At 33.7% G+C, this 25,319-nt stretch overlaps 2 protein-coding genes across 2 annotated transcripts; both read right to left on the reverse strand.

Moving 5' to 3' along the window:
• Window positions 1-7,213: 7,213 nt before the first annotated feature.
• Window positions 7,214-8,258, reverse strand: LOC115989109. Its single transcript, XM_031112772.1, has 2 exons — window positions 7,881-8,258; window positions 7,214-7,776 (listed from the first exon to the last, which is right to left on the reverse strand). The coding sequence occupies exons 1-2, from the start codon at window positions 8,203-8,205 to the stop codon at window positions 7,748-7,750; spliced, it is 354 nt and encodes a 117-aa protein (XP_030968632.1). The 5' UTR covers window positions 8,206-8,258; the 3' UTR covers window positions 7,214-7,747.
• A 5,446-nt stretch (window positions 8,259-13,704) lies between these two features.
• Window positions 13,705-14,749, reverse strand: LOC115989107. Its single transcript, XM_031112771.1, has 2 exons — window positions 14,372-14,749; window positions 13,705-14,267 (listed from the first exon to the last, which is right to left on the reverse strand). Exons 1-2 carry the CDS (start codon window positions 14,694-14,696, stop codon window positions 14,239-14,241), a joined length of 354 nt encoding a protein of 117 aa, XP_030968631.1. The 5' UTR covers window positions 14,697-14,749; the 3' UTR covers window positions 13,705-14,238.
• Between the last annotated feature and the right edge of the window lie 10,570 nt (window positions 14,750-25,319).

Raw genomic sequence — 25,319 nt, forward strand, 5'->3', positions numbered from 1 at the left:
ACAATACTTTAGGTACTGTTCTTTAGATTTTTCTTTTAAGATTCAGTCACGTGGCTACTCAACTAAAAAATACCCTTCCTTTTTTCCTTTCCTGAGAAAAAAAATTCACATAACAAAATTTTAAAATGAGAACTTAATAAGCAACACCTAAGTATAGTTTTGCACTTCTTACTCCCTTTTTTTAAAATTTTTTTAAATTTTTTTTTTGTTTTAATGTAGTATTAGAAATCTAGAATTACTTTTGGCTCGAATTTCTTTTCAAACTTCAAAGTCACAAATTTTAGTCTTTTCTATCATTAACTTGCTTTTATAGTTTTACTATGATCTTAAGAAACAGCACCTAAGTATTGTTTTACGCTTCTTCCTCTTTCTTTTTTTATTTTATTTTTCTTTTATTAATTTTAGTATTAGAAATCTATAATTACTTCTGGCTCGAATTTCTTTTCAAACTTCAAAGTCACAAATTTTAGTCTTTTCTATCATTGACTTGCTTTTATGGTTTTACTATGACCTTATGATTTGAAACTCCCTACCCTCATTACGCTGCCAAGCTGTTAATTTAGCTTACGTAATAAGCTTTTGTTTTTCCATTCCCATTTTCCATAAATCTCACAACAGCAAATTATCAGAAGGGTGGTTGGTACACAGTGTGACAGATTTTACTGGTTATTACAATTTATTCACAGCAAATTTCTCTACCTTGCTCCTCAAACGTGATGAATGTTGCTAGATCTATACGTGTGGCATTGTCTATAATTTACCAAGTATCGATTTTTGGAAATGACTTATTTAATTTTTATACGAAAATATTATAGATAAAAGATAAATAAAATAAGCTGATTGTTTTTTTTTTTATTGGAAGTGCCATAAATAAAAAAGGGTAAAGTAAAGTGAGACACAGTAAAACTTGTGCATAAAAACATAGCGTGGGACCTGCAAACAAATACTCTTTGTTTTTCCTTCTTGGCCATGCTTTTTGACTAGTGACAATTCCCATGTGAAGAAATAAATAAGCTACCTAGATGGGAGCTAACCTTCTTTGCTATGGGACCTAAAAAAATATAAATTTAAGCAAAGCTAGTTTTAACTTTTAACCGGAAGATTTTAAGCAAAAGCTAGTTTTAAGGAGACAGAAGATTTTTATTTTTATTTTTATTTTTTATACATCCCCGTACATAGATTTTCAAATTCAACCTGCGTGTTCAACTTTTGTTTCTTCTTTCCATTATAATCAATTTGACTCCATTGCCATCAATTGTCAAAGAGTTGGTCGAGTTTTGACTATCATTGTCATCACCTCCACCTAGTAAAAACTTATTTTTCTACTTTTTCATTTCTATTTATTTATAGTTTATGATTTTATTTTTTCCTCTAATTTATTGAATCAATTAACAAATCATCATGGGTAGTAGACTAATTTAGCTATTTTAAATTTTATTTATTTAATGATTGCTTATAGTGATTAGTGAGATTTTGATATATTTGATATCTATTAGTATTATGTCTTCTTTTATATGTTAGTCTAGCTTTGTTTTATACTTGTATTTAATTTTTATGAATGTTATGGACTTATGGTAGTTCAAAGGAATAGGAAAAACTTTGGGGGAAAATGACCTTAAGATGCTTAATTGGTCATTTAGTCTTGTTAGTGTTTTGCATACTAATAAGAATTACACTGATTAACAATTTTTAAGAAAAATCTTACATTATTATAGGAAATTCTTGGTTAATTCGACTAAACTAATGCACGAAGATATGTATGTATATGGCACTCAACATTTTTCTTGCATTGCAAATTAGTATGATAGTTTAGCCTTGGCCCCTCAAAACAAATTTTTATTGCTCCACCCCTGTTTGTATTGTTTACGTATGTACGTGTTGTTACTACTGTAAGCGACTAAATTTCTCGGTTGGAAATAAGTCGAACAAGTAAAATAATTTCACAAATGTGAATTTGTATTGATGATTGTGTGGTACAATTCTCTGTGATTACAAAAGAGTTATCCTCTGATTCGATCTCCTTAAAAGATTTGTTGATTGGATTTGTAGTGATGTGATTTTGTTTTGAACACAAGATATCCTTCAATTTGGTTGAGGAATGGATCGAAGATCTTTGGAACAGAATTACAATGAATCTCTGGCTATGAGCTTGTTAGAAATTCTTTGTTCTTCGTGTTCTTTGTGTTCTTCGTGTTCTTCGTGTGTTCTTCGGGTGTTCGTCGTCTTCGAAAGTTTGTTGTGGAAGTTCTCCGGGGCTTTAGAGGCTTGAATCCGTGGAGCTTCACTGATTTGTGGTTGTTTGAGGTTTCTGGAGGCTTTTGAGCTTGATTCCAGTGAACTTTGAGATCTAGGCAGATAGTTTGGATGATTCTGTTTCGAATGTTCTTTGTATTTGAAGATTTGTAGTGGAAGTTCTTCGGGGCTTTAGAGGCTTGAATCCGTAGAGCTTCACTGATTTATGATTTGTTGATGTTTTCGGACCTTTGAGCTTGATTCCCGCAAATTTTAGGATCTAGGCAGATGATCTGAATGATTCTGCTTCGAATGTTCTCCGATTTTGGGGTTGAAGTTCTTGAAGTTCCTGGAGGCTTCAGGGCTTGATTCCAGCAGAGCTTTTTCACTTCTGAATCCTGTCCTCTGAATCCTCGTCCTCCTAAATGTCTCAGGAAGGCTTCTATTTATAGGAGTTTTGGGGTGGGTGAGCGACACGTGGCGAAACTTGATTGGTGACACATGTCACAGCCTGATTGGTTCGCTTGTGTCATCGCTTACACGTGCTGGATTGCTTGAGTCATCGCTTACACGTGCGAGGCTGCTTGAGTCATCGCTTACACGTGCGTTGATGAGTGATTGGTTCTTGCATGACACTTGGCAAATTTCTATTGGCTTCTGAATAGTGATAGCAAAACCTAGCAACAATACATGGTGCTCTTGTAATTGGCTGTATTTTGTGGACTTGATAATGTGACGTGTCAGCTTGTGATACGTCGGGAATTTTCCCTCTCTACAACTACGTATCACATTGTATGACCTCCATCCATCCAATTCTTTCCTATCATCTCATCATCTTCTCAATTCGTGATTCAATATGTCTAGGACACGTAATAAAAATTTTCATATATATTTTTTAATTATAATTATGGTGTCATATTTTAATTAGTACTAATAAAAGTGATATGAGTGGTAGATCCATGTGCATGTATTAGTAGGGTCTTTCTAAATCAGTAGGATTAAGTTTATTGTATTAATATCAGACGAAATTATTATTTTGGTCTCTACATTTTAGAGTCACTTTCAATTTGATCCTTACTTTTTCCAACAATCAATTTGGTCTTTGTTATTTTTACAACTAATGTTAAGTTAGTCCCTACCAACCACTAGCGCTCTTGAAACTGAAAACTTTTGCGGAAACAATATAAAACAAAATCATATTTTCATTTAAAGATCGTTGTACCACACAACCATGGATTCTAAATAGAATAAAATTGCGTACCTCTCTTAGCAACCCAAGCGTGTTGCCTCCCAAGGTATTCACGTCTCTCTCTCTATTTCTTTTGAGTTTTCAGAAGACTGCAGTATCACACAGTAGTTCTGATGGCCAACCGCTAAATATGATATTATAAAATCTTATTTTATAGTAGACTTTTAAAAACCCTAGAGAGAGATTGGACGTGGGATCCTTAGGGATCCTAATCTTCAGCCGTAGGATTTTATCAATAACTTTTTGAACGTTATTGACTTATCTTGAAACTCTTTCCAAAATTATTTCTTAATTTTCTCAATCATATCAAGAAAATATCTGAACTTCTACATATTGCAATAATGTCCATCAACACATTGCAATTGACCCCTGAAGATTAGAGATTTACAAATGAGGTCCCATTTCATACAATTTTATATCTATGTCCTTCCACCATACTATATTCCCACAAGCCACTAGGACTGGATAAATATCATTGTTATGTCCCTAGCTTATGTGACCCTTAATTTCTTGATTTCATAATTTCTATTGGACTCCAAAATATTTATAAAAACTCTTTAAATATATATATATATATACAATATTATATATATATGAAAAAACATTTTTGAAAAATGTCACCGGCCGGTTTTGTTTTGAGTCCAACTTCAATATGAAAATCAACTGAATATACTATCTTCTTTAGAGACTGGTGGATTCATTGTTGAGCATTTATATATTTTACTCATTACATACATAACCCAACGTGTCTGTATATAGCCTTTAAAATTGGCATCACCAGTTGACATTGTCAAAGTTATGTGCATAATAAATAAATATACACAAACCCCTCATGTTTGAGGACAATAGAAAAATTGTGATAGAACAACCTTTTAAATAACAATGATCACTCCATAAGGTGTTCTCGATCGGATCCAATTCAGTGTATGTACTTGTTACATTACACCCACTTGTTTGCTTAAAGTCACTACTTCAATGATGGAGTAAATCATCCTATCATATAGCAGCACAACAAGTGTAGGCTTCAATGGTAATATTCAATTAATATCCACAGCCTAGAACAATTTAATAATATATGAAAAATCATTACTCCCTGTCTTTGGTTCTTTAACCATTAACATGATTTTTCCTACAGAGGTGACATCACATGCCACATTTAAACAATGAAATATACCTATAAAAATTATGAATGTGAAAATAGAATTTTATCATCAAATAAAAATGCACAGTATTGTTTTTGAGGGCACATAATTCTAACAATCTCCCACTTGCACTCAAAACCAATCATACATGTATTTAATACCCATTGCTTCCAAATGTTTCTCAAACACTTTTTGAGACAATGCCTTTGTGAGTGGATCTGCAACATTATTGGCAGAGGCAATCTTTGTTATTGCTACATCACCTCTTTGTATAATATCACGTATCAAGTGATATTTACGTGCAATATGTTTTGTCCTTTGATGAGCCCTTGGTTCTACTACATTTGCAATAGCCCCATTATTGTCACAATAGATAGTAATGGGTGACTCAATAGAAGGAACAACTTCAAGTTCTTGAATGAACTTGCGAATCCACACAGCTTCCTTTGCAGCTTCACTTGCAGCTATATACTCTGCTTCTGTAGTAGAGTCTGCAGTAGTATCTTGCTTGCAACTTCTCCAACTTATTGCTCCCTTGCCAAGAGTGAACACAAATCCAGAAATTGATTTTCTATCATCAATATCAGATTGAAAATCAGAATCTGTATACCCTTGGACAGTCAAATCCTCACCACCAAACACCAAGAAATAATGTTTGGTCCTATTTAAATATTTGAGGATATGTTTCACTGCTGTCCAATGCTCAGAACCTGGATTGGATTGATATTTACTCACAATGCTCACTGCATAACAAATGTCTGGCCTAGTGCAAAGCATTGCGTACATGAGACTTCCTACAGCCGAAGCATAAGGACAGTTTCTCATTTTCTCTCTCTCTTCTTGTGTTTTAGGACACATTTGATTAGAGAGATGAATTCCATGTCTAAAAGGTGAAAACCCTTTCTTGGAATCTTGCATGCTAAACCTAGCCAATATCTTGTCAATATAATTGACTTGTGAAAGTCCCAATAACCTTTTCTTTCGGTCTCTAAACAATTTGATTCCGAGTATATAGGACGCTTCACCAAGATCTTTCATTGCAAAGTGACTAGATAACCATATTTTTATAGATGACATTGCTCCTACATCATTGCCAATGAGTAGTATGTCATCTACATAAAGCACTAAAAATGTAATAGTGCTCCCACTAACCTTTTTGTAAACACATGGTTCATCCATATTTTGTGAGAAACCAAACGATTTGATTGCCTCATCAAAACGGATGTTCCAACTGCGTGATGCTTGCTTTAGGCCGTATATAGATCTCATCAACTTGCACACTTTTGATTCTTGACCATGAGATATGAAACCTTCTGGCTGGTCCATAAAAATTTCTTCTCGAATGTGTCCATTCAAGAAAGCTGTTTTAACATCCATTTGCCATATCTCATAATCATAATGTGCAGCAATTGACAATAGAATCCTTATGGACTTTAGCATGGCTACTGGCGAAAAAGTTTCCTCATAATCAATTCCAGCCTTTTGATTATACCCTTTTGCCACTAGCCTAGCTTTATAGGTCTCCACCTTACCATTAGGTCCTATCTTCCTTTTGTAGACCCATTTACAACCAATAGGCTTAATACCTTCTGGTTTGTCTACTAAGGTCCAGACCTGGTTGGTATACATTGAGTCCATCTCTGATTCCATGACCCTTTTCCAATTCTCAACGTCCTTATCAGTCATTGCTTCTTGATAAGTAAAAGGGTCATTATCATGCTCCTCTGACTCCATTAGATAAATCTCATTTAACAAAGTGAGTCTAACTGGAGGCCTGATAGTCCTTTTACTACGTCGAGTTTCTTGTATTTTGCTTGGTTCAGTAGGCACTATTACTTGCTCTTCATTATACTCATTCAACTCAGCCATTGGGTTATCAATTTGTTCATCAAGAGAAACTTTTGCTCTACTTTCATTTAGGCTATAATCTTCCTCAAGAAAAATAGCATTCCTGCTCACAAACACTTTTTGCTCACTAGGATTGTAAAAATAGAAACCAGTAGACATCTTGGGATAGCCAACAAATAAACATCTATCACTCCTAAGTCCTAGCTTATCCATATTAGACTTTCTAACATGTGCTGGACAACCCCATATCTTTAAGTGATTTAGACTTGGTTTCTTACCAGTCCATAACTCATATGGGGTATTAGGAACTGATTTGGTAGGGACTCTATTTAATAAATAAACAGCAGTCTCCAAAGTATAACCCCAAAATGAAATTGGCAACTCTGACATGCTCATCATAGAACGAACCATATCTAATAAGGTTCTATTTCTTCTTTCAGCTACACCATTATGTTGAGGTGTGGCAGGGGGAGTCAATTGAGAAATAATCCCATTTTCCTTTAGATATTGCTTAAATTGATCCAAGAGGTATTCTCCTCCTCTATCAGGGCGAAGAACTTTTATGCATTTTCCAGCTTGTTTCTCAACCTCATTACGAAATTCTTTGAACTTTTCAAAGGATTCAGATTTATGTTTCATTAGGTACAAATAGCCATACCTAGAATAATCATCAATGAAAGTAATGAAGTAATAGAAACCACCTCTTGCCATGTGATTCATAGGACCACAAACATCAGTGTGTATTAATCCTAATACATCAGTGGCTCTAGCTCCCTTTCCTGTAAAGGGACTTTTGGTCATTTTCCCTTGTAAGCAAGGCTCACAAATTGGATAAGGCTCTACCTTCAAAAGATTCAATGGCCCATCCCTTACCAATCTATTGATTCGGTCAATATTGATATGACCAAGCCTTAAGTGCCACAAATAGGTAGGATTAACATCTCTTTTTCTTTTAAGAGATAACACACTGGTAGCAATATCATTCTCAACACAATTAATAGAATTATCAATAGAACTCAAAAAATAAAGACCATCTTGTAAAATGCCAGAAGTTACAAATTTATTATTAAACTTAACAACAAGTTTAGAAGTAAAAAGAAATGAATATCCTGAACAACCAAGTTTTGAAACTGAAACTAAATTTCTTCGCACTTCTGGCACATATAAGCAATCTTCTAAAACAAGAGTTCTACTAGAAGATAATTCTAAATAAAAGGTTCCAATGGCAGTGGCTGCAACAGTTGCACCAGTCCCCATCTTTAGGATCACCTCCCCTTCATTTAGCCTTCGGGTCTCCTTGAACCCCTGCAACACATTGCAAATGTGTGAGATTGTACCAGAATCTACACACCAAGAATCAAATGGACCATCCATTAAATTTGTTTCAAAAACGAGCAAATTAGGCATACCTTCTGCAGGTTTGTCATTCTTCAGAGAAGCCAAATAATGGCGACAGTTTCTCTTCCAATGACCAGGCTTACCACAATGGAAACAATTTCCTTTTGCTTTCTTTTTCTCAGTGTCCTTATTCACTTTGTCACCTTGAGCCTTATTGAATGACTGAGACCCTTTTCTCTTAAAGTTCTTACCCTTAGGCTTAAACTTAAAAGAAGAATCAGATTTTTCAGCCAACATTACAGTAGGCTTTTCTTTCTTGATGAGATCCTCAGCTGCTTTCAACATATTGAGCAGCTCTGACAATGTCACTACCATCTTATTCATGTTATAGTTCATGATAAACTGATTAAAAGAATCAGGTAAAGATGCTAGGATCACATCAACTTGGGTCTCACTATCAATTTCTGCACCAAGCATATCCAGTTCATTGATGAAAGAAATCATCTTTAGGACATGTTCCCGAACTGGAGTTCCTTCCACCATTTTGGTGGACATGAGATTTTTCATAGCAGTTTGCCGTGCACTTCTGCTTTGTTCTCCAAACATCTCTTTGAGGTGCAGCATCATATCTTGTGCTGTAACTAGGCCTTGGCATTGTTTTGCAACACATTGGTCATAGAGGCCATTATGTAGCATTTAGCCATTTCATCAGCCTCATGCCACTTATTAAATGCATCTCTTTGCGCCTCAGTGGCATCAGCTAAAGCAAGTTCTGGTGCCTCAGTATTAAGGACATGAGCTATCTTATCAGCAGTGAGAACAATGATTAGGTTCCTTTTCCAATCTACATAGTTTGGTCCAGACAATCGATTTTCATCCAAAATCTTAGCTAAGGGATTAAAATTGGTCATAATGAATTTGCAAAATAATACAAAATAATATTTTCACATACATATATCCATCATATTCAGGTTTTTGAATAACTAATGGTACCTCCCACAAGAACAAAATATCATAGATTCCCAGAACAGAATATAACAATTATATTCATAAATAGTTCGAAGTGGGCATCGGGAACCCTTACCTTGCATGCTCCAATAATTTCTTTTGAAATATACTGTGCACACCATATAAAGGCAAATAGATACTATTCATCATAATTTCATCTCATGTTTCTAATTTTATTTAATTTATCTATGACTCCCGATTTACTTTTGGCCTCCAAATCAAACATGTTTTACACTATTTTAGTGGTCATGTTTATTTGGATAAGTGCAAACCATTATCTAAGTGTGATATATGTACTAGTATGATTATGTTGCTATTTTAGCCACACTCCCACCAGTCATACACACACCTGTCTTCCCAAGAAGTAAACAAGAGGAACTACTAAACCAAAATCAAGTCTATCCTTTTGGCTTCAACAAAATTTTAATTTAATAGAACCTTTATTCACCGACAATGGAAGGCCATAGGAATTATTCTATAAAAATTATCCTATTTAGCACTTAACATATATTAGCACTGGGATGCAACTGTAAAGTGAGTCAATGCACTAAACATCATTCTTTATGTGTCTAACACAACTCCCACCAATTGAGATTCAATACCTTAATTCTCTAATACTCAAGATTTTATCAATATAAAAGGGTGAGTTAATGAACCAATATATACCAATATAGGTTACACAGATAAGCACATATACATGCAAATAGGTTCATAATAGACAATCTATCAAAGACAATCTAGAAAGCATAAAGACAATCTATGAAACCATAAAAGACCATCTGTAAAGCATGTATAGGCTACGGCGCACAAAAGCAATATACAATCTATAAGGCATAAGAGACTATTTATGAAACCTAATCTATAAAGTATTTGTAGGGTTACAACACTACTACGGCGCACAAAGCCAAGATATTTTAATTGATGTTCTCCACTTTTCCGAATGAAAACATTTAACATATCACATATGTATTTCAATCACGGCATGTAGGAAACATATCTCGGCAAACATATTGATATCAAATAATAATTTAAAATCCATGATTAATTGTGGTTTGCTCTGATACCACTGAAAACTTTTGCGGAAACAATATAAAACAAAATCATATTTTCATTTAAAGATCGTTGTACCACACAACCATGGATTCTAAATAGAATAAAATTGCGTACCTCTCTTAGCAACCCAAGCGTGTTGCCTCCCAAGGTATTCACGTCTCTCTCTCTATTTCTTTTGAGTTTTCAGAAGACTGCAGTATCACACAGTAGTTCTGATGGCCAACCGCTAAATATGATATTATAAAATCTTATTTTATAGTAGACTTTTAAAAACCCTAGAGAGAGATTGGACGTGGGATCCTTAGGGATCCTAATCTTCAGCCGTAGGATTTTATCAATAACTTTTTGAACGTTATTGACTTATCTTGAAACTCTTTCCAAAATTATTTCTTAATTTTCTCAATCATATCAAGAAAATATCTGAACTTCTACATATTGCAATAATGTCCATCAACACATTGCAATTGACCCCTGAAGATTAGAGATTTACAAATGAGGTCCCATTTCATACAATTTTATATCTATGTCCTTCCACCATACTATATTCCCACAAGCCACTAGGACTGGATAAATATCATTGTTATGTCCCTAGCTTATGTGACCCTTAATTTCTTGATTTCATAATTTCTATTGGACTCCAAAATATTTATAAAAACTCTTTAAATATATATATATATATACAATATTATATATATATGAAAAAACATTTTTGAAAAATGTCACCGGCCGGTTTTGTTTTGAGTCCAACTTCAATATGAAAATCAACTGAATATACTATCTTCTTTAGAGACTGGTGGATTCATTGTTGAGCATTTATATATTTTACTCATTACATACATAACCCAACGTGTCTGTATATAGCCTTTAAAATTGGCATCACCAGTTGACATTGTCAAAGTTATGTGCATAATAAATAAATATACACAAACCCCTCATGTTTGAGGACAATAGAAAAATTGTGATAGAACAACCTTTTAAATAACAATGATCACTCCATAAGGTGTTCTTGATCAGATCCAATTCAGTGTATGTACTTGTTACATTACACCCACTTGTTTGCTTAAAGTCACTACTTCAATGATGGAGTAAATCATCCTATCATATAGCAGCACAACAAGTGTAGGCTTCAATGGTAATATTCAATTAATATCCACAGCCTAGAACAATTTAATAATATATGAAAAATCATTACTCCCTGTCTTTGGTTCCTTAACCATTAACATGATTTTTCCTACAGAGGTGACATCACATGCCACATTTAAACAATGAAATATACCTATAAAAATTATGAATGTGAAAATAGAATTTTATCATCAAATAAAAATGCACAGTATTGTTTTTGAGGGCACATAATTCTAACAATCTCCCACTTGCACTCAAAACCAATCATACATGTATTTAATACCCATTGCTTCCAAATGTTTCTCAAACACTTTTTGAGACAATGCCTTTGTGAGTGGATCTGCAACATTATTGGCAGAGGCAATCTTTGTTATTGCTACATCACCTCTTTGTATAATATCACGTATCAAGTGATATTTACGTGCAATATGTTTTGTCCTTTGATGAGCCCTTGGTTCTACTGCATTTGCAATAGCCCCATTATTGTCACAATAGATAGTAATGGGTGACTCAATAGAAGGAACAACTTCAAGTTCTTGAATGAACTTGCGAATCCACACAGCTTCCTTTGCAGCTTCACTTGCAGCTATATACTCTGCTTCTGTAGTAGAGTCTGCAGTAGTATCTTGCTTGCAACTTCTCCAACTTATTGCTCCCTTGCCAAGAGTGAACACAAATCCAGAAATTGATTTTCTATCATCAATATCAGATTGAAAATCAGAATCTGTATACCCTTGGACAGTCAAATCCTCACCACCAAACACCAAGAAATAATGTTTGGTCCTATTTAAATATTTGAGGATATATTTCACTGCTGTCCAATGCTCAGAACCTGGATTGGATTGATATCTACTCACAATGCTCACTGCATAACAAATGTCTGGCCTAGTGCAAAGCATTGCGTACATGAGACTTCCTACAGCCGAAGCATAAGGACAGTTTCTCATTTTCTCTCTCTCTTCTTGTGTTTTAGGACACATTTGATTAGAGAGATGAATTCCATGTCTAAAAGGTGAAAACCCTTTCTTGGAATCTTGCATGCTAAACCTAGCCAATATCTTGTCAATATAATTGACTTGTGAAAGTCCCAATAACCTTTTCTTTCGGTCTCTAAACAATTTGATTCCGAGTATATAGGACGCTTCACCAAGATCTTTCATTGCAAAGTGACTAGATAACCATATTTTTATAGATGACATTGCTCCTACATCATTGCCAATGAGTAGTATGTCATCTACATAAAGAACTAAAAATGTAATAGTGCTCCCACTAACCTTTTTGTAAACACAGGGTTCATCCATATTTTGTGAGAAACCAAACGATTTGATTGCCTCATCAAAACGGATGTTCCAACTGCGTGATGCTTGCTTTAGGCCGTATATAGATCTCATCAACTTGCACACTTTTGATTCTTGACCATGAGATATGAAACCTTCTGGCTGGTCCATAAAAATTTCTTCTCGAATGTGTCCATTCAAGAAAGCTGTTTTAACATCCATTTGCCATATCTCATAATCATAATGTGCAGCAATTGACAATAGAATCCTTATGGACTTTAGCATGGCTACTGGCGAAAAAGTTTCCTCATAATCAATTCCAGCCTTTTGATTATACCCTTTTGCCACTAGCCTAGCTTTATAGGTCTCCACCTTACCATTAGGTCCTATCTTCCTTTTGTAGACCCATTTACAACCAATAGGCTTAATACCTTCTGGTTTGTCTACTAAGGTCCAGACCTGGTTGGTATACATTGAGTCCATCTCTGATTCCATGGCCCTTTTCCAATTCTCAACGTCCTTATCAGTCATTGCTTCTTGATAAGTAAAAGGGTCATTATCATGCTCCTCTGACTCCATTAGATAAATCTCATTTAACAAAGTGAGTCTAACTGGAGGCCTGATAGTCCTTTTACTACGTCGAGTTTCTTGTATTTTGCTTGGTTCAGTAGGCACTATTACTTGCTCTTCATTATACTCATTCAACTCAGCCATTGGGTTATCAATTTGTTCATCAAGAGAAACTTTTGCTCTACTTTCATTTAGGCTATAATCTTCCTCAAGAAAAATAGCATTCCTGCTCACAAACACTTTTTGCTCACTAGGATTGTAAAAATAGAAACCAGTAGACATCTTGGGATAGCCAACAAATAGACATCTATCACTCCTAAGTCCTAGCTTATCCATATTAGACTTTCTAACATGTGCTGGACAACCCCATATCTTTAAGTGATTTAGACTTGGTTTCTTACCAGTCCATAACTCATATGGGGTATTAGGAACTGATTTGGTAGGGACTCTATTTAATAAATAAACAGCAGTCTCCAAAGCATAACCCCAAAATGAAATTGGCAACTCTGACATGCTCATCATAGAACGAACCATATCTAATAAGGTTCTATTTCTTCTTTCAGCTACACCATTATGTTGAGGTGTGGCAGGGGGAGTCAATTGAGAAATAATCCCATTTTCCTTTAGATATTGCTTAAATTGATCCAAGAGGTATTCTCCTCCTCTATCAGGGCGAAGAACTTTTATGCATTTTCCAGCTTGTTTCTCAACCTCATTACGAAATTCTTTGAACTTTTCAAAGGATTCAGATTTATGTTTCATTAGGTACAAATAGCCATACCTAGAATAATCATCAATGAAAGTAATGAAGTAATAGAAACCACCTCTTGCCATGTGATTCATAGGACCACAAACATCAGTGTGTATTAATCCTAATACATCAGTGGCTCTAGCTCCCTTTCCTGTAAAGGGACTTTTGGTCATTTTCCCTTGTAAGCAAGGCTCACAAATTGGATAAGGCTCTACCTTCAAAAGATTCAATGGCCCATCCCTTACCAATCTATTGATTCGGTCAATATTGATATGACCAAGCCTTAAGTGCCACAAATAGGTAGGATTAACATCTCTTTTTCTTTTAAGAGATAACACACTGGTAGCAATATCATTCTCAACACAATTAATAGAATTATCAATAGAACTCAAAAAATAAAGACCATCTTGTAAAATGCCAGAAGTTACAAATTTATTATTAAACTTAACAACAAGTTTAGAAGTAAAAAGAAATGAATATCCTGAACAACCAAGTTTTGAAACTGAAACTAAATTTCTTCGCACTTCTGGCACATATAAGCAATCTTCTAAAACAAGAGTTCTACTAGAAGATAATTCTAAATAAAAGGTTCCAATGGCAGTGGCTGCAACAGTTGCACCAGTCCCCATCTTTAGGATCACCTCCCCTTCATTTAGCCTTCGGGTCTCCTTGAACCCCTGCAACACATTGCAAATGTGTGAGATTGTACCAGAATCTACACACCAAGAATCAAATGGACCATCCATTAAATTTGTTTCAATAACGAGCAAATTAGGCATACCTTCTGCAGGTTTGTCATTCTTCAGAGAAGCCAAATAATGGCGACAGTTTCTCTTCCAATGACCAGGCTTACCACAATGGAAACAATTTCCTTTTGCTTTCTTTTTCTCAGTGTCCTTATTCACTTTGTCACCTTGAGCCTTATTGAATGACTGAGACCCTTTTCTCTTAAAGTTCTTACCCTTAGGCTTAAACTTAAAAGAAGAATCAGATTTTTCAGCCAACATTACAGTAGGCTTTTCTTTCTTGATGAGATCCTCAGCTGCTTTCAACATATTGAGCAGCTCTGACAATGTCACTACCATCTTATTCATGTTATAGTTCATGATAAACTGATTAAAAGAATCAGGTAAAGATGCTAGGATCACATCAACTTGGGTCTCACTATCAATTTCTGCACCAAGCATATCCAGTTCATTGATGAAAGAAATCATCTTTAGGACATGTTCCCGAACTGGAGTTCCTTCCACCATTTTGGTGGACATGAGATTTTTCATAGCAGTTTGCCGTGCACTTCTGCTTTGTTCTCCAAACATCTCTTTGAGGTGCAGCATCATATCTTGTGCTGTAACTAGGCCTTGGCATTGTTTTGCAACACATTGGTCATAGAGGCCATTATGTAGCATTTAGCCATTTCATCAGCCTCATGCCACTTATTAAATGCATCTCTTTGCGCCTCAGTGGCATCAGCTAAAGCAAGTTCTGGTGCCTCAGTATTAAGGACATGAGCTATCTTATCAGCAGTGAGAACAATGATTAGGTTCCTTTTCCAATCTACATAGTTTGGTCCAGACAATCGATTTTCATCCAAAATCTTAGCTAAGGGATTAAAATTGGTCATAATGAATTTGCAAAATAATACAAAATAATATTTTCACATACATATATCCATCATATTCAGGTTTTTGAATAACTAATGGTACCTCCCACAAGAACAAAATATCATAGATTCCCAGAACAGAATATAACAATTATATTCATAAATAGTTCGAAGTGGGCATCGGGAACCCTTACCTTGCATGCTCCAATAATTTCTTTTGAAATATACTGTGCACACCATATAAAGGCAAATAGATACTATTCATCATAATTTCATCTCATGTTTCTAATTTTATTTAATTTATCTATGACTCCCGATTTACTTTTGGCCTCCAAATCAAACATGTTTTACACTATTTTAGTGGTCATGTTTATTTGGATAAGTGCAAACCATTATCTAAGTGTGATATATGTACTAGTATGATTATGTTGCTATTTTAGCCACACTCCCACCAGTCATACACACACCTGTCTTCCCAAGAAGTAAACAAGAGGAACTACTAAACCAAAATCAAGTCTATCCTTTTGGCTTCAACAAAATTTTAATTTAATAGAACCTTTATTCACCGACAATGGAAGGCCATAGGAATTATTCTATAAAAATTATCCTATTTAGCACTTAACATATATTAGCACTGGGATGCAACTGTAAAGTGAGTCAATGCACTAAACATCATTCTTTATGTGTCTAACACAACTCCCACCAATTGAGATTCAATACCTTAATTCTCTAATACTCAAGATTTTATCAATATAAAAGGGTGAGTTAATGAACCAATATATACCAATATAGGTTACACAGATAAGCACATATACATGCAAATAGGTTCATAATAGACAATCTATCAAAGACAATCTAGAAAGCATAAAGACAATCTATGAAACCATAAAAGACCATCTGTAAAGCATGTATAGGCTACGGCGCACAAAAGCAATATACAATCTATAAGGCATAAGAGACTATTTATGAAACCTAATCTATAAAGTATTTGTAGGGTTACAACACTACTACGGCGCACAAAGCCAAGATATTTTAATTGATGTTCTCCACTTTTCCGAATGAAAACATTTAACATATCACATATGTATTTCAATCACGGCATGTAGGAAACATATCTCGGCAAACATATTGATATCAAATAATAATTTAAAATCCATGATTAATTGTGGTTTGCTCTGATACCACTGAAAACTTTTGCGGAAACAATATAAAACAAAATCATATTTTCATTTAAAGATCGTTGTACCACACAACCATGGATTCTAAATAGAATAAAATTGCGTACCTCTCTTAGCAACCCAAGCGTGTTGCCTCCCAAGGTATTCACGTCTCTCTCTCTATTTCTTTTGAGTTTTCAGAAGACTGCAGTATCACACAGTAGTTCTGATGGCCAACCGCTAAATATGATATTATAAAATCTTATTTTATAGTAGACTTTTAAAAACCCTAGAGAGAGATTGGACGTGGGATCCTTAGGGATCCTAATCTTCAGCCGTAGGATTTTATCAATAACTTTTTGAACGTTATTGACTTATCTTGAAACTCTTTCCAAAATTATTTCTTAATTTTCTCAATCATATCAAGAAAATATCTGAACTTCTACATATTGCAATAATGTCCATCAACACATTGCAATTGACCCCTGAAGATTAGAGATTTACAAATGAGGTCCCATTTCATACAATTTTATATCTATGTCCTTCCACCATACTATATTCCCACAAGCCACTAGGACTGGATAAATATCATTGTTATGTCCCTAGCTTATGTGACCCTTAATTTCTTGATTTCATAATTTCTATTGGACTCCAAAATATTTATAAAAACTCTTTAAATATATATATATATATATATATATACAATATTATATATATATGAGAAAACATTTTTGAAAAATGTCACCGGCCGGTTTTGTTTTGAGTCCAACTTCAATATGAAAATCAACTGAATATACTATCTTCTTTAGAGACTGGTGGATTCATTGTTGAGCATTTATATATTTTACTCATTACATACATAACCCAACGTGTCTGTATATAGCCTTTAAAATTGGCATCACCAGTTGACATTGTCAAAGTTATGTGCATAATAAATAAATATACACAAACCCCTCATGTTTGAGGACAATAGAAAAATTGTGATAGAACAACCTTTTAAATAACAATGATCACTCCATAAGGTGTTCTTGATCAGATCCAATTCAGTGTATGTACTTGTTACATTACACCCACTTGTTTGCTTAAAGTCACTACTTCAATGATGGAGTAAATCATCCTATCATATAGCAGCACAACAAGTGTAGGCTTCAATGGTAATATTCAATTAATATCCACAGCCTAGAACAATTTAATAATATATGAAAAATCATTACTCCCTGTCTTTGGTTCCTTAACCATTAACATGATTTTTCCTACAGAGGTGACATCACATGCCACATTTAAACAATGAAATATACCTATAAAAATTATGAATGTGAAAATAGAATTTTATCATCAAATAAAAATGCACAGTATTGTTTTTGAGGGCACATAATTCTAACAGAAACTTATGTGGCTAATAAAATAATAATAAATTTTTTTTAATAAACATTAAAAAATATTGCATAAGTATTTAAATTAATAAAAATCCAAAAAGCAAGAATGAATAAAAAAGTAAAAATCTTATATTCTTTTTCTCACTTTCCTAGCAACCTAACACCAAGAAAATCAAAATCTCTTAATCATTTTCTTCTCTCACGGTATGGAACAAAAATGATAAATATGATGAGAAATTATATTATGATCGATTTAATTTTGTTCTGTTTTTGTAGGATCTGCACAAACCCTAATTAAGGTTGGTGTGGTGATTTTCTCAACATGGGGAAAGCCCTTTTCATTTCGTCATCCCACTGTTTGAGTATGTGGCCAATCACTTCTTGAGACAAAACCCACCACCAGGTCAAGGTGATAACACCCATCCCTTAGTGGAGGCTCACCGGAAGGTGAGAATCAATGACCTAAACCAGCAATACAATGAGTTGCTCAGCCAAATCCAATCTGAGGAGTGGGGAAAATGACTGATTTATTTATTCAAATGCTGAGGTGGAATTTTTTAAGGTTTATTAAATTTTTTAATTATTATTTTATTAGTTACGTAAGTTTCAAGTGTGTAAACGGTCCACAATCTACCACTTAAGCGTTTTTCATACGTGAGTTGACCATAAAAACTAACTTGACAACAAATTAAAAATGAAAAAAATACTAAGACCATATAAATTTACACAACTTTTGACATAACTCGCCACATGGCGAGTTATAAGTGATAGAGGTGTGGACCCACTATCATATCTCAAACACTTACAACTAGCTATGTGATGAGTTACGGCAAAAGTTGTATAAATCTTATAATCCTAGTTTTGCTCTTAAAAATAATAATGATCAAATTGAGTTTTAGGAAAAAGTAGGAACCAAATTGAAAGTGACCCTAAAATGTAGAGAACAAAATGGTAATAATTAAACACAGGAACATAGAGATTTATGTGGAAAACCCTTTTCCACTTGAATGGAAAAACCACGAGACAAACTCGTAATCAATCCACTATTATAAAAATCAATTATAATATTTCCTTCTCATGTTTGTGCCTAACTCTTGATCCACACCAAATATAATAATATCACTTTTTAGAAATTTGTGTGAACCCATTTGAGATCTCCACTCACTTTAAATACAACAACTCTCTATGGTTGTAGTACTCAAAAGATCTCTCTCTAAAGAAAATCCTATTTTTCATTCTCTTGTGTATGTGCTATGGCTAAAAAAATCTCATTGTTTTATTTGCTTTTACACACTAATTTTCTTCTTATTATGCTCTCACTACGACAATACCTTTCTCTTTTTCTTCACTTTGCAACATCAAGTAAAGCCTCAAGAACTCTACTTAATTTGTATGCTTTACCAAAAAAAAAAAAAAATATATATATATATATATATAGAGAGAGAGAGAGAGAGAGAGAGAGAGAGAGAGAGAGAGAAAATCCAAACGTTGTTGTTTCTTTCTTTGCGCTACCTTCCAAGTAAAAACCCTTTTTTTCCTCTTAGTTTCACTCTCAATTCTCCAACTACTTTTTCCTTTTCCCATTATGAAAGAGCCTTGTGCCAAAACCGTCAAATTATTCACAATACAGTCAATTTCTAAGAATTTAATTTCTATTCAATAGTTAACAAAGAGTGCATTTTTTTTTTTTTTTTTTTTACAAGGATTAGCCCTTTTTAGGCACCAAACAAACTAAAAAAAATAAAAAATGAAAACTAATTTTCCTTCAAAAAATAAAAATCCACTCAGCTTTCAAAGTCTCAATAGAAATTTAAGGCAAATTGTCAAAAAATTTATATCTTGACGCATTTTTTTATTTTTTTTCAAAAGGTCTTTCTTTCTTTTTGGTATGGCTCCACCTTAAGGTCCTTAACGTCCAGGGGCGGCTCCACGTAGAGTCCATAGTGGTCATTGGACCACCTTAACCTAGAAAAAAGTAATTATTATGTATAAATTTTAAAAGTTTATGATTTTTTATTCATTAAAAAAAAAAAAAAAAAAAAACGTTGTGACCACCCTAAATTATTTTAGGCCCAACATAATTAAACTTTTGACAAAAAAACTTGGTTGTAAACTAAAGCTACAACTACAATCAATATTTTTTTATTGGATGTGAATTTTGACAAATCCACCATTTAATTGCATTTTCTTCTTATATCCTCCATACTTGTAAAATTTCAAGAAGATAAAAAAATCAATAGATATATCATCAATGAAATGTTTAAATTTTGAGTTTTTGTAGTCTAAAATTATATATAAAAAATAAGTTTACAGATCAAATAATAAATAACAACAGATTGGCATGAAATTTGACATGTTTCTTAAGAATATAAAGAACATACAATTCAACTGTTAGATTTTCAAAATATGTAGCAATATTAATATGTTTAGTGAGGCTACAACTAAATTTATAGCCAAATTTTGCCCTTAAACTTTGGTTCCTTTAATAATATATTAGATCCTTACAAACAAAAAGAAAAAGTCTATTAAACTAAAATTTTGAAAGAGATGTAGTTTGCAACATTAATAATGAGACAATTATGTAACAATTTTAAAATAAAAAAATTCATAGAAGGAAATTGTAAGACTTTATGTGTTTGCGTGTTTTTTTTTTTTTTTTTTTTTCGATCAAAATAAGAATTCTATTTTTACTAGATTTTGTATAATTTAAGTTTTTTAATGACCATACACTCTCAAAAAAATTCCTAGAGCCACCACTGTCCCATAACTTCTCAAAGGTATTTTTGACCTTGAAGGGCAAGGTCTTGACTTTAACAATAAGGTGATAAAGTGACCGACAGTAAAATTTGATATACCCTCCTTTTTTCCCCCACTCCACCATCCCTCAATATATTATCTTAATGAGTAAAATATAGTCCAATCTTGAGGTTTGGACTAATGCCAGCCAAATTTAAGACATTTCAAAATTGACTAACTTGATCCCTAATCACCATGACAAAAAAGATAAAATGAGTAATGGTTTAAAAACCAAATTGATAGTTTTGAAATATCTTGCACCTTGCTGGTATTAGCCTAAACCTTAAAAATATTGACGGTATTTTACTTTATCATAATTTACTTTAAGGGTCTAATTAATGTTTTAGGATTTTTTTTATATAAAAACGTTTATGGTCTTTAGACTTTAGAAATCATTTAATGCAGGTTTTGTCAAATTTATACTAAAAACAGTATGTCGTCACATTTTACACAGATAAGGGAAATGTTCATGATAAGCTAATTTTTTCCCGAGGAGACCAATACCTTTATCCCATTTCTCTTCAACTCAAAACAAAGTTTCCTCCAAAAACACAAACAAACTCTCTGTCTCAATTCATTTAAAAAAATCCCCCCAAACCTCTCATAAAATTCCCCCAAACTGCACCAATTCTTTAGATTAAAAAAAAAATATATATATTTATTTACTTGTTCTTAGGGGCTGTTTGGATTTTTTTTTATTTTTTTATTTTTTTATTTTTTTTTTTTGTGTCATCACTCATCACTCCTCACTCAATTTTTGTTACTCATCGCTTATTACTTAAAATACTCCAATTTCCTAATCCCCACCCGTTTGGCACACATAACTCAACTTCTCATCACTCAATTTTTTCTACATTGCGGGAACCATACTTGAGCAACATGTCAGGCATTCCTATTAGCCTACTTGCCTCACGCCATTTCATCATTTCATCATCTCCTTTTCCCTTTAGCCCCCAATACTCTCCCAAAACTAGAGACTTCAACCTCATTTCTTATTCTTCACATCACATTCAATATTATTTATTTTTACTTTCTCAAAAAAGAAAACACTATTTATTTTTAATTTATTTCACTCCCTCTTTTTCTTTGTTAGTCACTGTCTCGCTCTTCACCATAGCAATGCCTATCTTCCTCTGTGTCTCTCTCCACCACATCACAACAACCATAGCTCACCACCACTACAACCACCAAAAATCACATAGCTATAATAAAAAAATCGCATACCCATATTCATACTGAAAAATCACATCCATTAGCAGTAGCAACTATCTACCATCACCACCTCCACCCCAGCGGCTGATATTAGAAGCTCGGACCTGTGACGATCTCCACCGTCACTAGCGGCGGCACCAAGTGCAGCTTTTACTTTTTTTGTTTATTTTTTATTTATTCCTTCAACCGCCAATACCCACAACAACCACTTCAATTTTGAGCTTGAAGCACAAACCTAGAAAATTCATTAGCATCCTCGATCTGAGAAAATTCATTAGCATCCTTGAAGGCACCCAGAAAATTCACAAACCCATAACAACCAATTCATTGCCCCAATCGTTGATTTTTTTTTAATTTTTAATTTTTTTTTATGGGTTTGAGATGAGAAAGACGAAAAGGAAGAAAAAAAAAAGAAAAAAGAAAGAAAGAACTATTGCTTGTAGTGAAGAACAAAGAAAGAAAAGTTTGTTTCTTTATTTTTTTATTTTTTTATTTTTTATTTTATTTTATGGGTCTAAGATGAGAAAGGCAAAAAGGAAGAAAAAGGGGATGAAGCCGTCGTGTTCACTGGTCTGAGCTGTGGTCGCCGTAGGTTGGATGTGGTGACACGACGGCACAGGTTGGCTGAGCTTGGATCGAGCACTGCGTGTGTGAAGATGGAGTATGGTGATCTGCAGAGGCTTCAGTTCATGTGAGGACTTTCTTTGGTAGAAGATGGAGTATAGTGATATTGGATTAGAGAGTCGTTGGATTTGTTGTGAAAAGTAGCGCTTGGTATGATGTTTCTCTGACAGTGGAACCCATGTGTGTGTGTTTAATTACCAAAATGTCATTGAAAACTAAGTTTTGGAAACTGAAAACACCTAAAATGTGTTTTCAATTTCCATAACTCTTCATTCAAAAATTAGAGAATTGAGTGATGGAAACAAAAACTGGAAATAAAATCCAAACAGACTTCTCAGCCATGGGTCCCACCATTTTTGAGTTATGAGTTCTGAAAATAGCAAATCCAAATAGCCCCTTAATTGTTGTTATCAATTTTTCTATTTTAATTTTTTTTCCCCCTCATTTCATGAATTATCTTCAGTTTTTTTACCCTTTTAAGGGTAATTATACTTCACTCTCCTACGGATTGAAGGAGTGATTCTTCACCCTAAACCTAAAAGGAAAAAACCACTACCCTTTATTGAGATTTGCAGAAAGAAAAATGATAAAATCACTTTCTTACAAACTGTTAATGCCATAAGTAATTATAGATAAGTAAAAAAGTGATGTCAATGATAACCTCAAAGTAATTCAAATTCCTAACCTCTATGCTCACTAGTCCAACCACCGTGATGTATTATCTTCCGCTAGAGATAATCATTGACATACTCTCCCGATTACCTGTGAAATCCCCAGTAAGATTTCAATGTGTTTCCAAGGGATGGCACACCCTAATCAATGGTCAAGATTTCATCAAGCTGCACCTCCACTGCTCCTTCAAGTCCAACACAGATCGCACTCTCATTGTCCAAGAACAAAACGCCGATTTTCCCCTTGATTTCTTCTCAGTCAGCTTCCGTGACAAGAATCGCTTCGGCAAGTGTTTGGAAATTTACCGTCCACTACATTTTTCAAATACGTTCATTGACATCTTGAGCTGTTGCACTCAGCCACTGCATTTTAATATAGAAGTTACTAAAAATTATATATTTTAATAAATACTATACAAATAAGATATTGAAAATAAGCTAAGACCAAAAGACCATAATGAAATTTTACCTATGCATAAAAAATTATAAACATATCATGTATGCAAAACAAGTTTAAGCATTCTGGGTGGTCTACCTAATTGCAGGCTAAACTGCTGAAGACAGAAATGCATGCACATAATCCATGACATACAATTTCCAAGTGAAGTAAATCATTACTTCATGTTACCATAAAATAAAACTAAATAAATAAATAAATAAGAAGAATTCAAATCTTGCCAATGATAGCTGACTAGACATTCACACATATGATATGCACTGACATGTGGGTAGATAGAATTTTACTAAGCTTAAGAGGGCTAAAACACCATTCTTCAATTGGGTTAAAACTCAAAATGGCATCAAGAGTATTACTAACGAGGATAGTTGGTCAAAATTGCAAATTGTTAAGTCATTCAAAGGTATAATTATCTTCACCATTTTGATACAATCTATGCGGATGATGAGAGATTTTACTATTTGACCTAACTTTGACATACAAGTGACAAGTGACAGTAAAATTTTGTAATATGGTTGCACACGTTGAATATGAGTTTTTAGTCTTTTTTTTCATATGGAGTTTCTCCTCCAATTTTCTTTCTATTTTTTGAGAAAACAATTGGTGGGTCTAGCAAGAAAATACCTAGGTTCTACCAATTTTTTTTCCTCTCCTTCCTCCAACTAAGTACCGACTAAAAATATTCTCTACTTTTCTCTCTTTTCTTTTTATATCTTTTTAATTCTACCTCCAACCAAACAAACCCTAAATCCACCAGCCCGACACCAACGTCAACACTCAAACCCAATCAGAAAATAAGCCCAATCAGACTCAACTCAAGTCTGAACCATACACAAAACAAAAGCCCGTGGCCACTTAAATTTAAATCCAATACACATTAAACTCAAGCGCATTTTGTAAAAGTCTAACAAAGCCCAATCTTAATATACACTCCAGCCCATTCACAACCAAAACCTAAACTACTTAATCCATCCAAATCCCAGCCGACCCTGAACCTGCAAACCCATAAACACCTTCCCAACCCGAAACTCTTAAAATCTAACCCACAAAATTAAACTCTCTAACACATTTCAAAATAAAATTTCCCTTTCCAAGCCCAATTTAAAATGATGAACTCAAAAGCAGAACTTTCCAAAATTTCAACTTCACCCCTAAACTTTCCCAAAATAATATATGCCCCAAAACTTTCGCAAAATTACTCTTTAGCCACAAAAAAAATTCGCAAGAAAGCCCCCAATATCACAAAAATGCTACTTCAATCCTAGAGTAAGCGGTACATGAACAATTTCTCAAGTACTCTTGCTCAACAGAGTCAACACTCAACACTATTTCAAACTAAAACTTAAGCTCATATCCGCATAATGCAATTAACAATTTAACATTCCTTTGTAAATTTGAACATCACGTTTCGGAAACTAATGAAATTAATCACACAAAACAAAAGCATATAACTCTTGCCTCGTGGTGTATTAATTTCAACTTTCAAGAAGCAAGTGATAGTGAATTAAATAGCTAAAGGAATCTTCTCAAAAAAATAAAAAAGCTAAACGAGAAGTAGTGATTTTCATCACAAATTCTAGACTATACCATTACTCCATTAGTGCAGTATTATACATTATCTTTTTTTTTTTTTTTTTTGAAATAATTTTACGTACCGTATTATGTTCATACAAGATAAGAAATGGTCTATTGTAGACTTAGAGGAAGTCAATACTATGTTGTAATGGCAAATTAGTACACTTCTCCAAACAATCTCGAGGATCAATTTCAAAATTTGTTATTTTATATACGGAATTAGCTACTTCACTAGTTAATATGTCTTTACTATTGTAAATA

The sequence above is a fragment of the Quercus lobata genome, chromosome 5 (assembly GCF_001633185.2).
Source record: "Quercus lobata isolate SW786 chromosome 5, ValleyOak3.0 Primary Assembly, whole genome shotgun sequence".
NCBI classification, from domain to species: Eukaryota; Viridiplantae; Streptophyta; class Magnoliopsida; order Fagales; family Fagaceae; genus Quercus; species Quercus lobata.

Bases quoted from the DNA above. Each gene is read 5' to 3' on its own strand.
- LOC115989109 (XM_031112772.1), bottom strand. From the start codon at position 8,205: ATGAACTATAACATGAATAAGATGGTAGTGACATTGTCAGAGCTGCTC. The intron at 7,777-7,880 runs GTATGCCTAATT...AATGTGTTGCAG, and splicing joins GAATGACAAACCTGCAGAAG to GGGTTCAAGGAGACCCGAAG.
- LOC115989107 (XM_031112771.1), bottom strand. From the start codon at position 14,696: ATGAACTATAACATGAATAAGATGGTAGTGACATTGTCAGAGCTGCTC. The intron at 14,268-14,371 runs GTATGCCTAATT...AATGTGTTGCAG, and splicing joins GAATGACAAACCTGCAGAAG to GGGTTCAAGGAGACCCGAAG.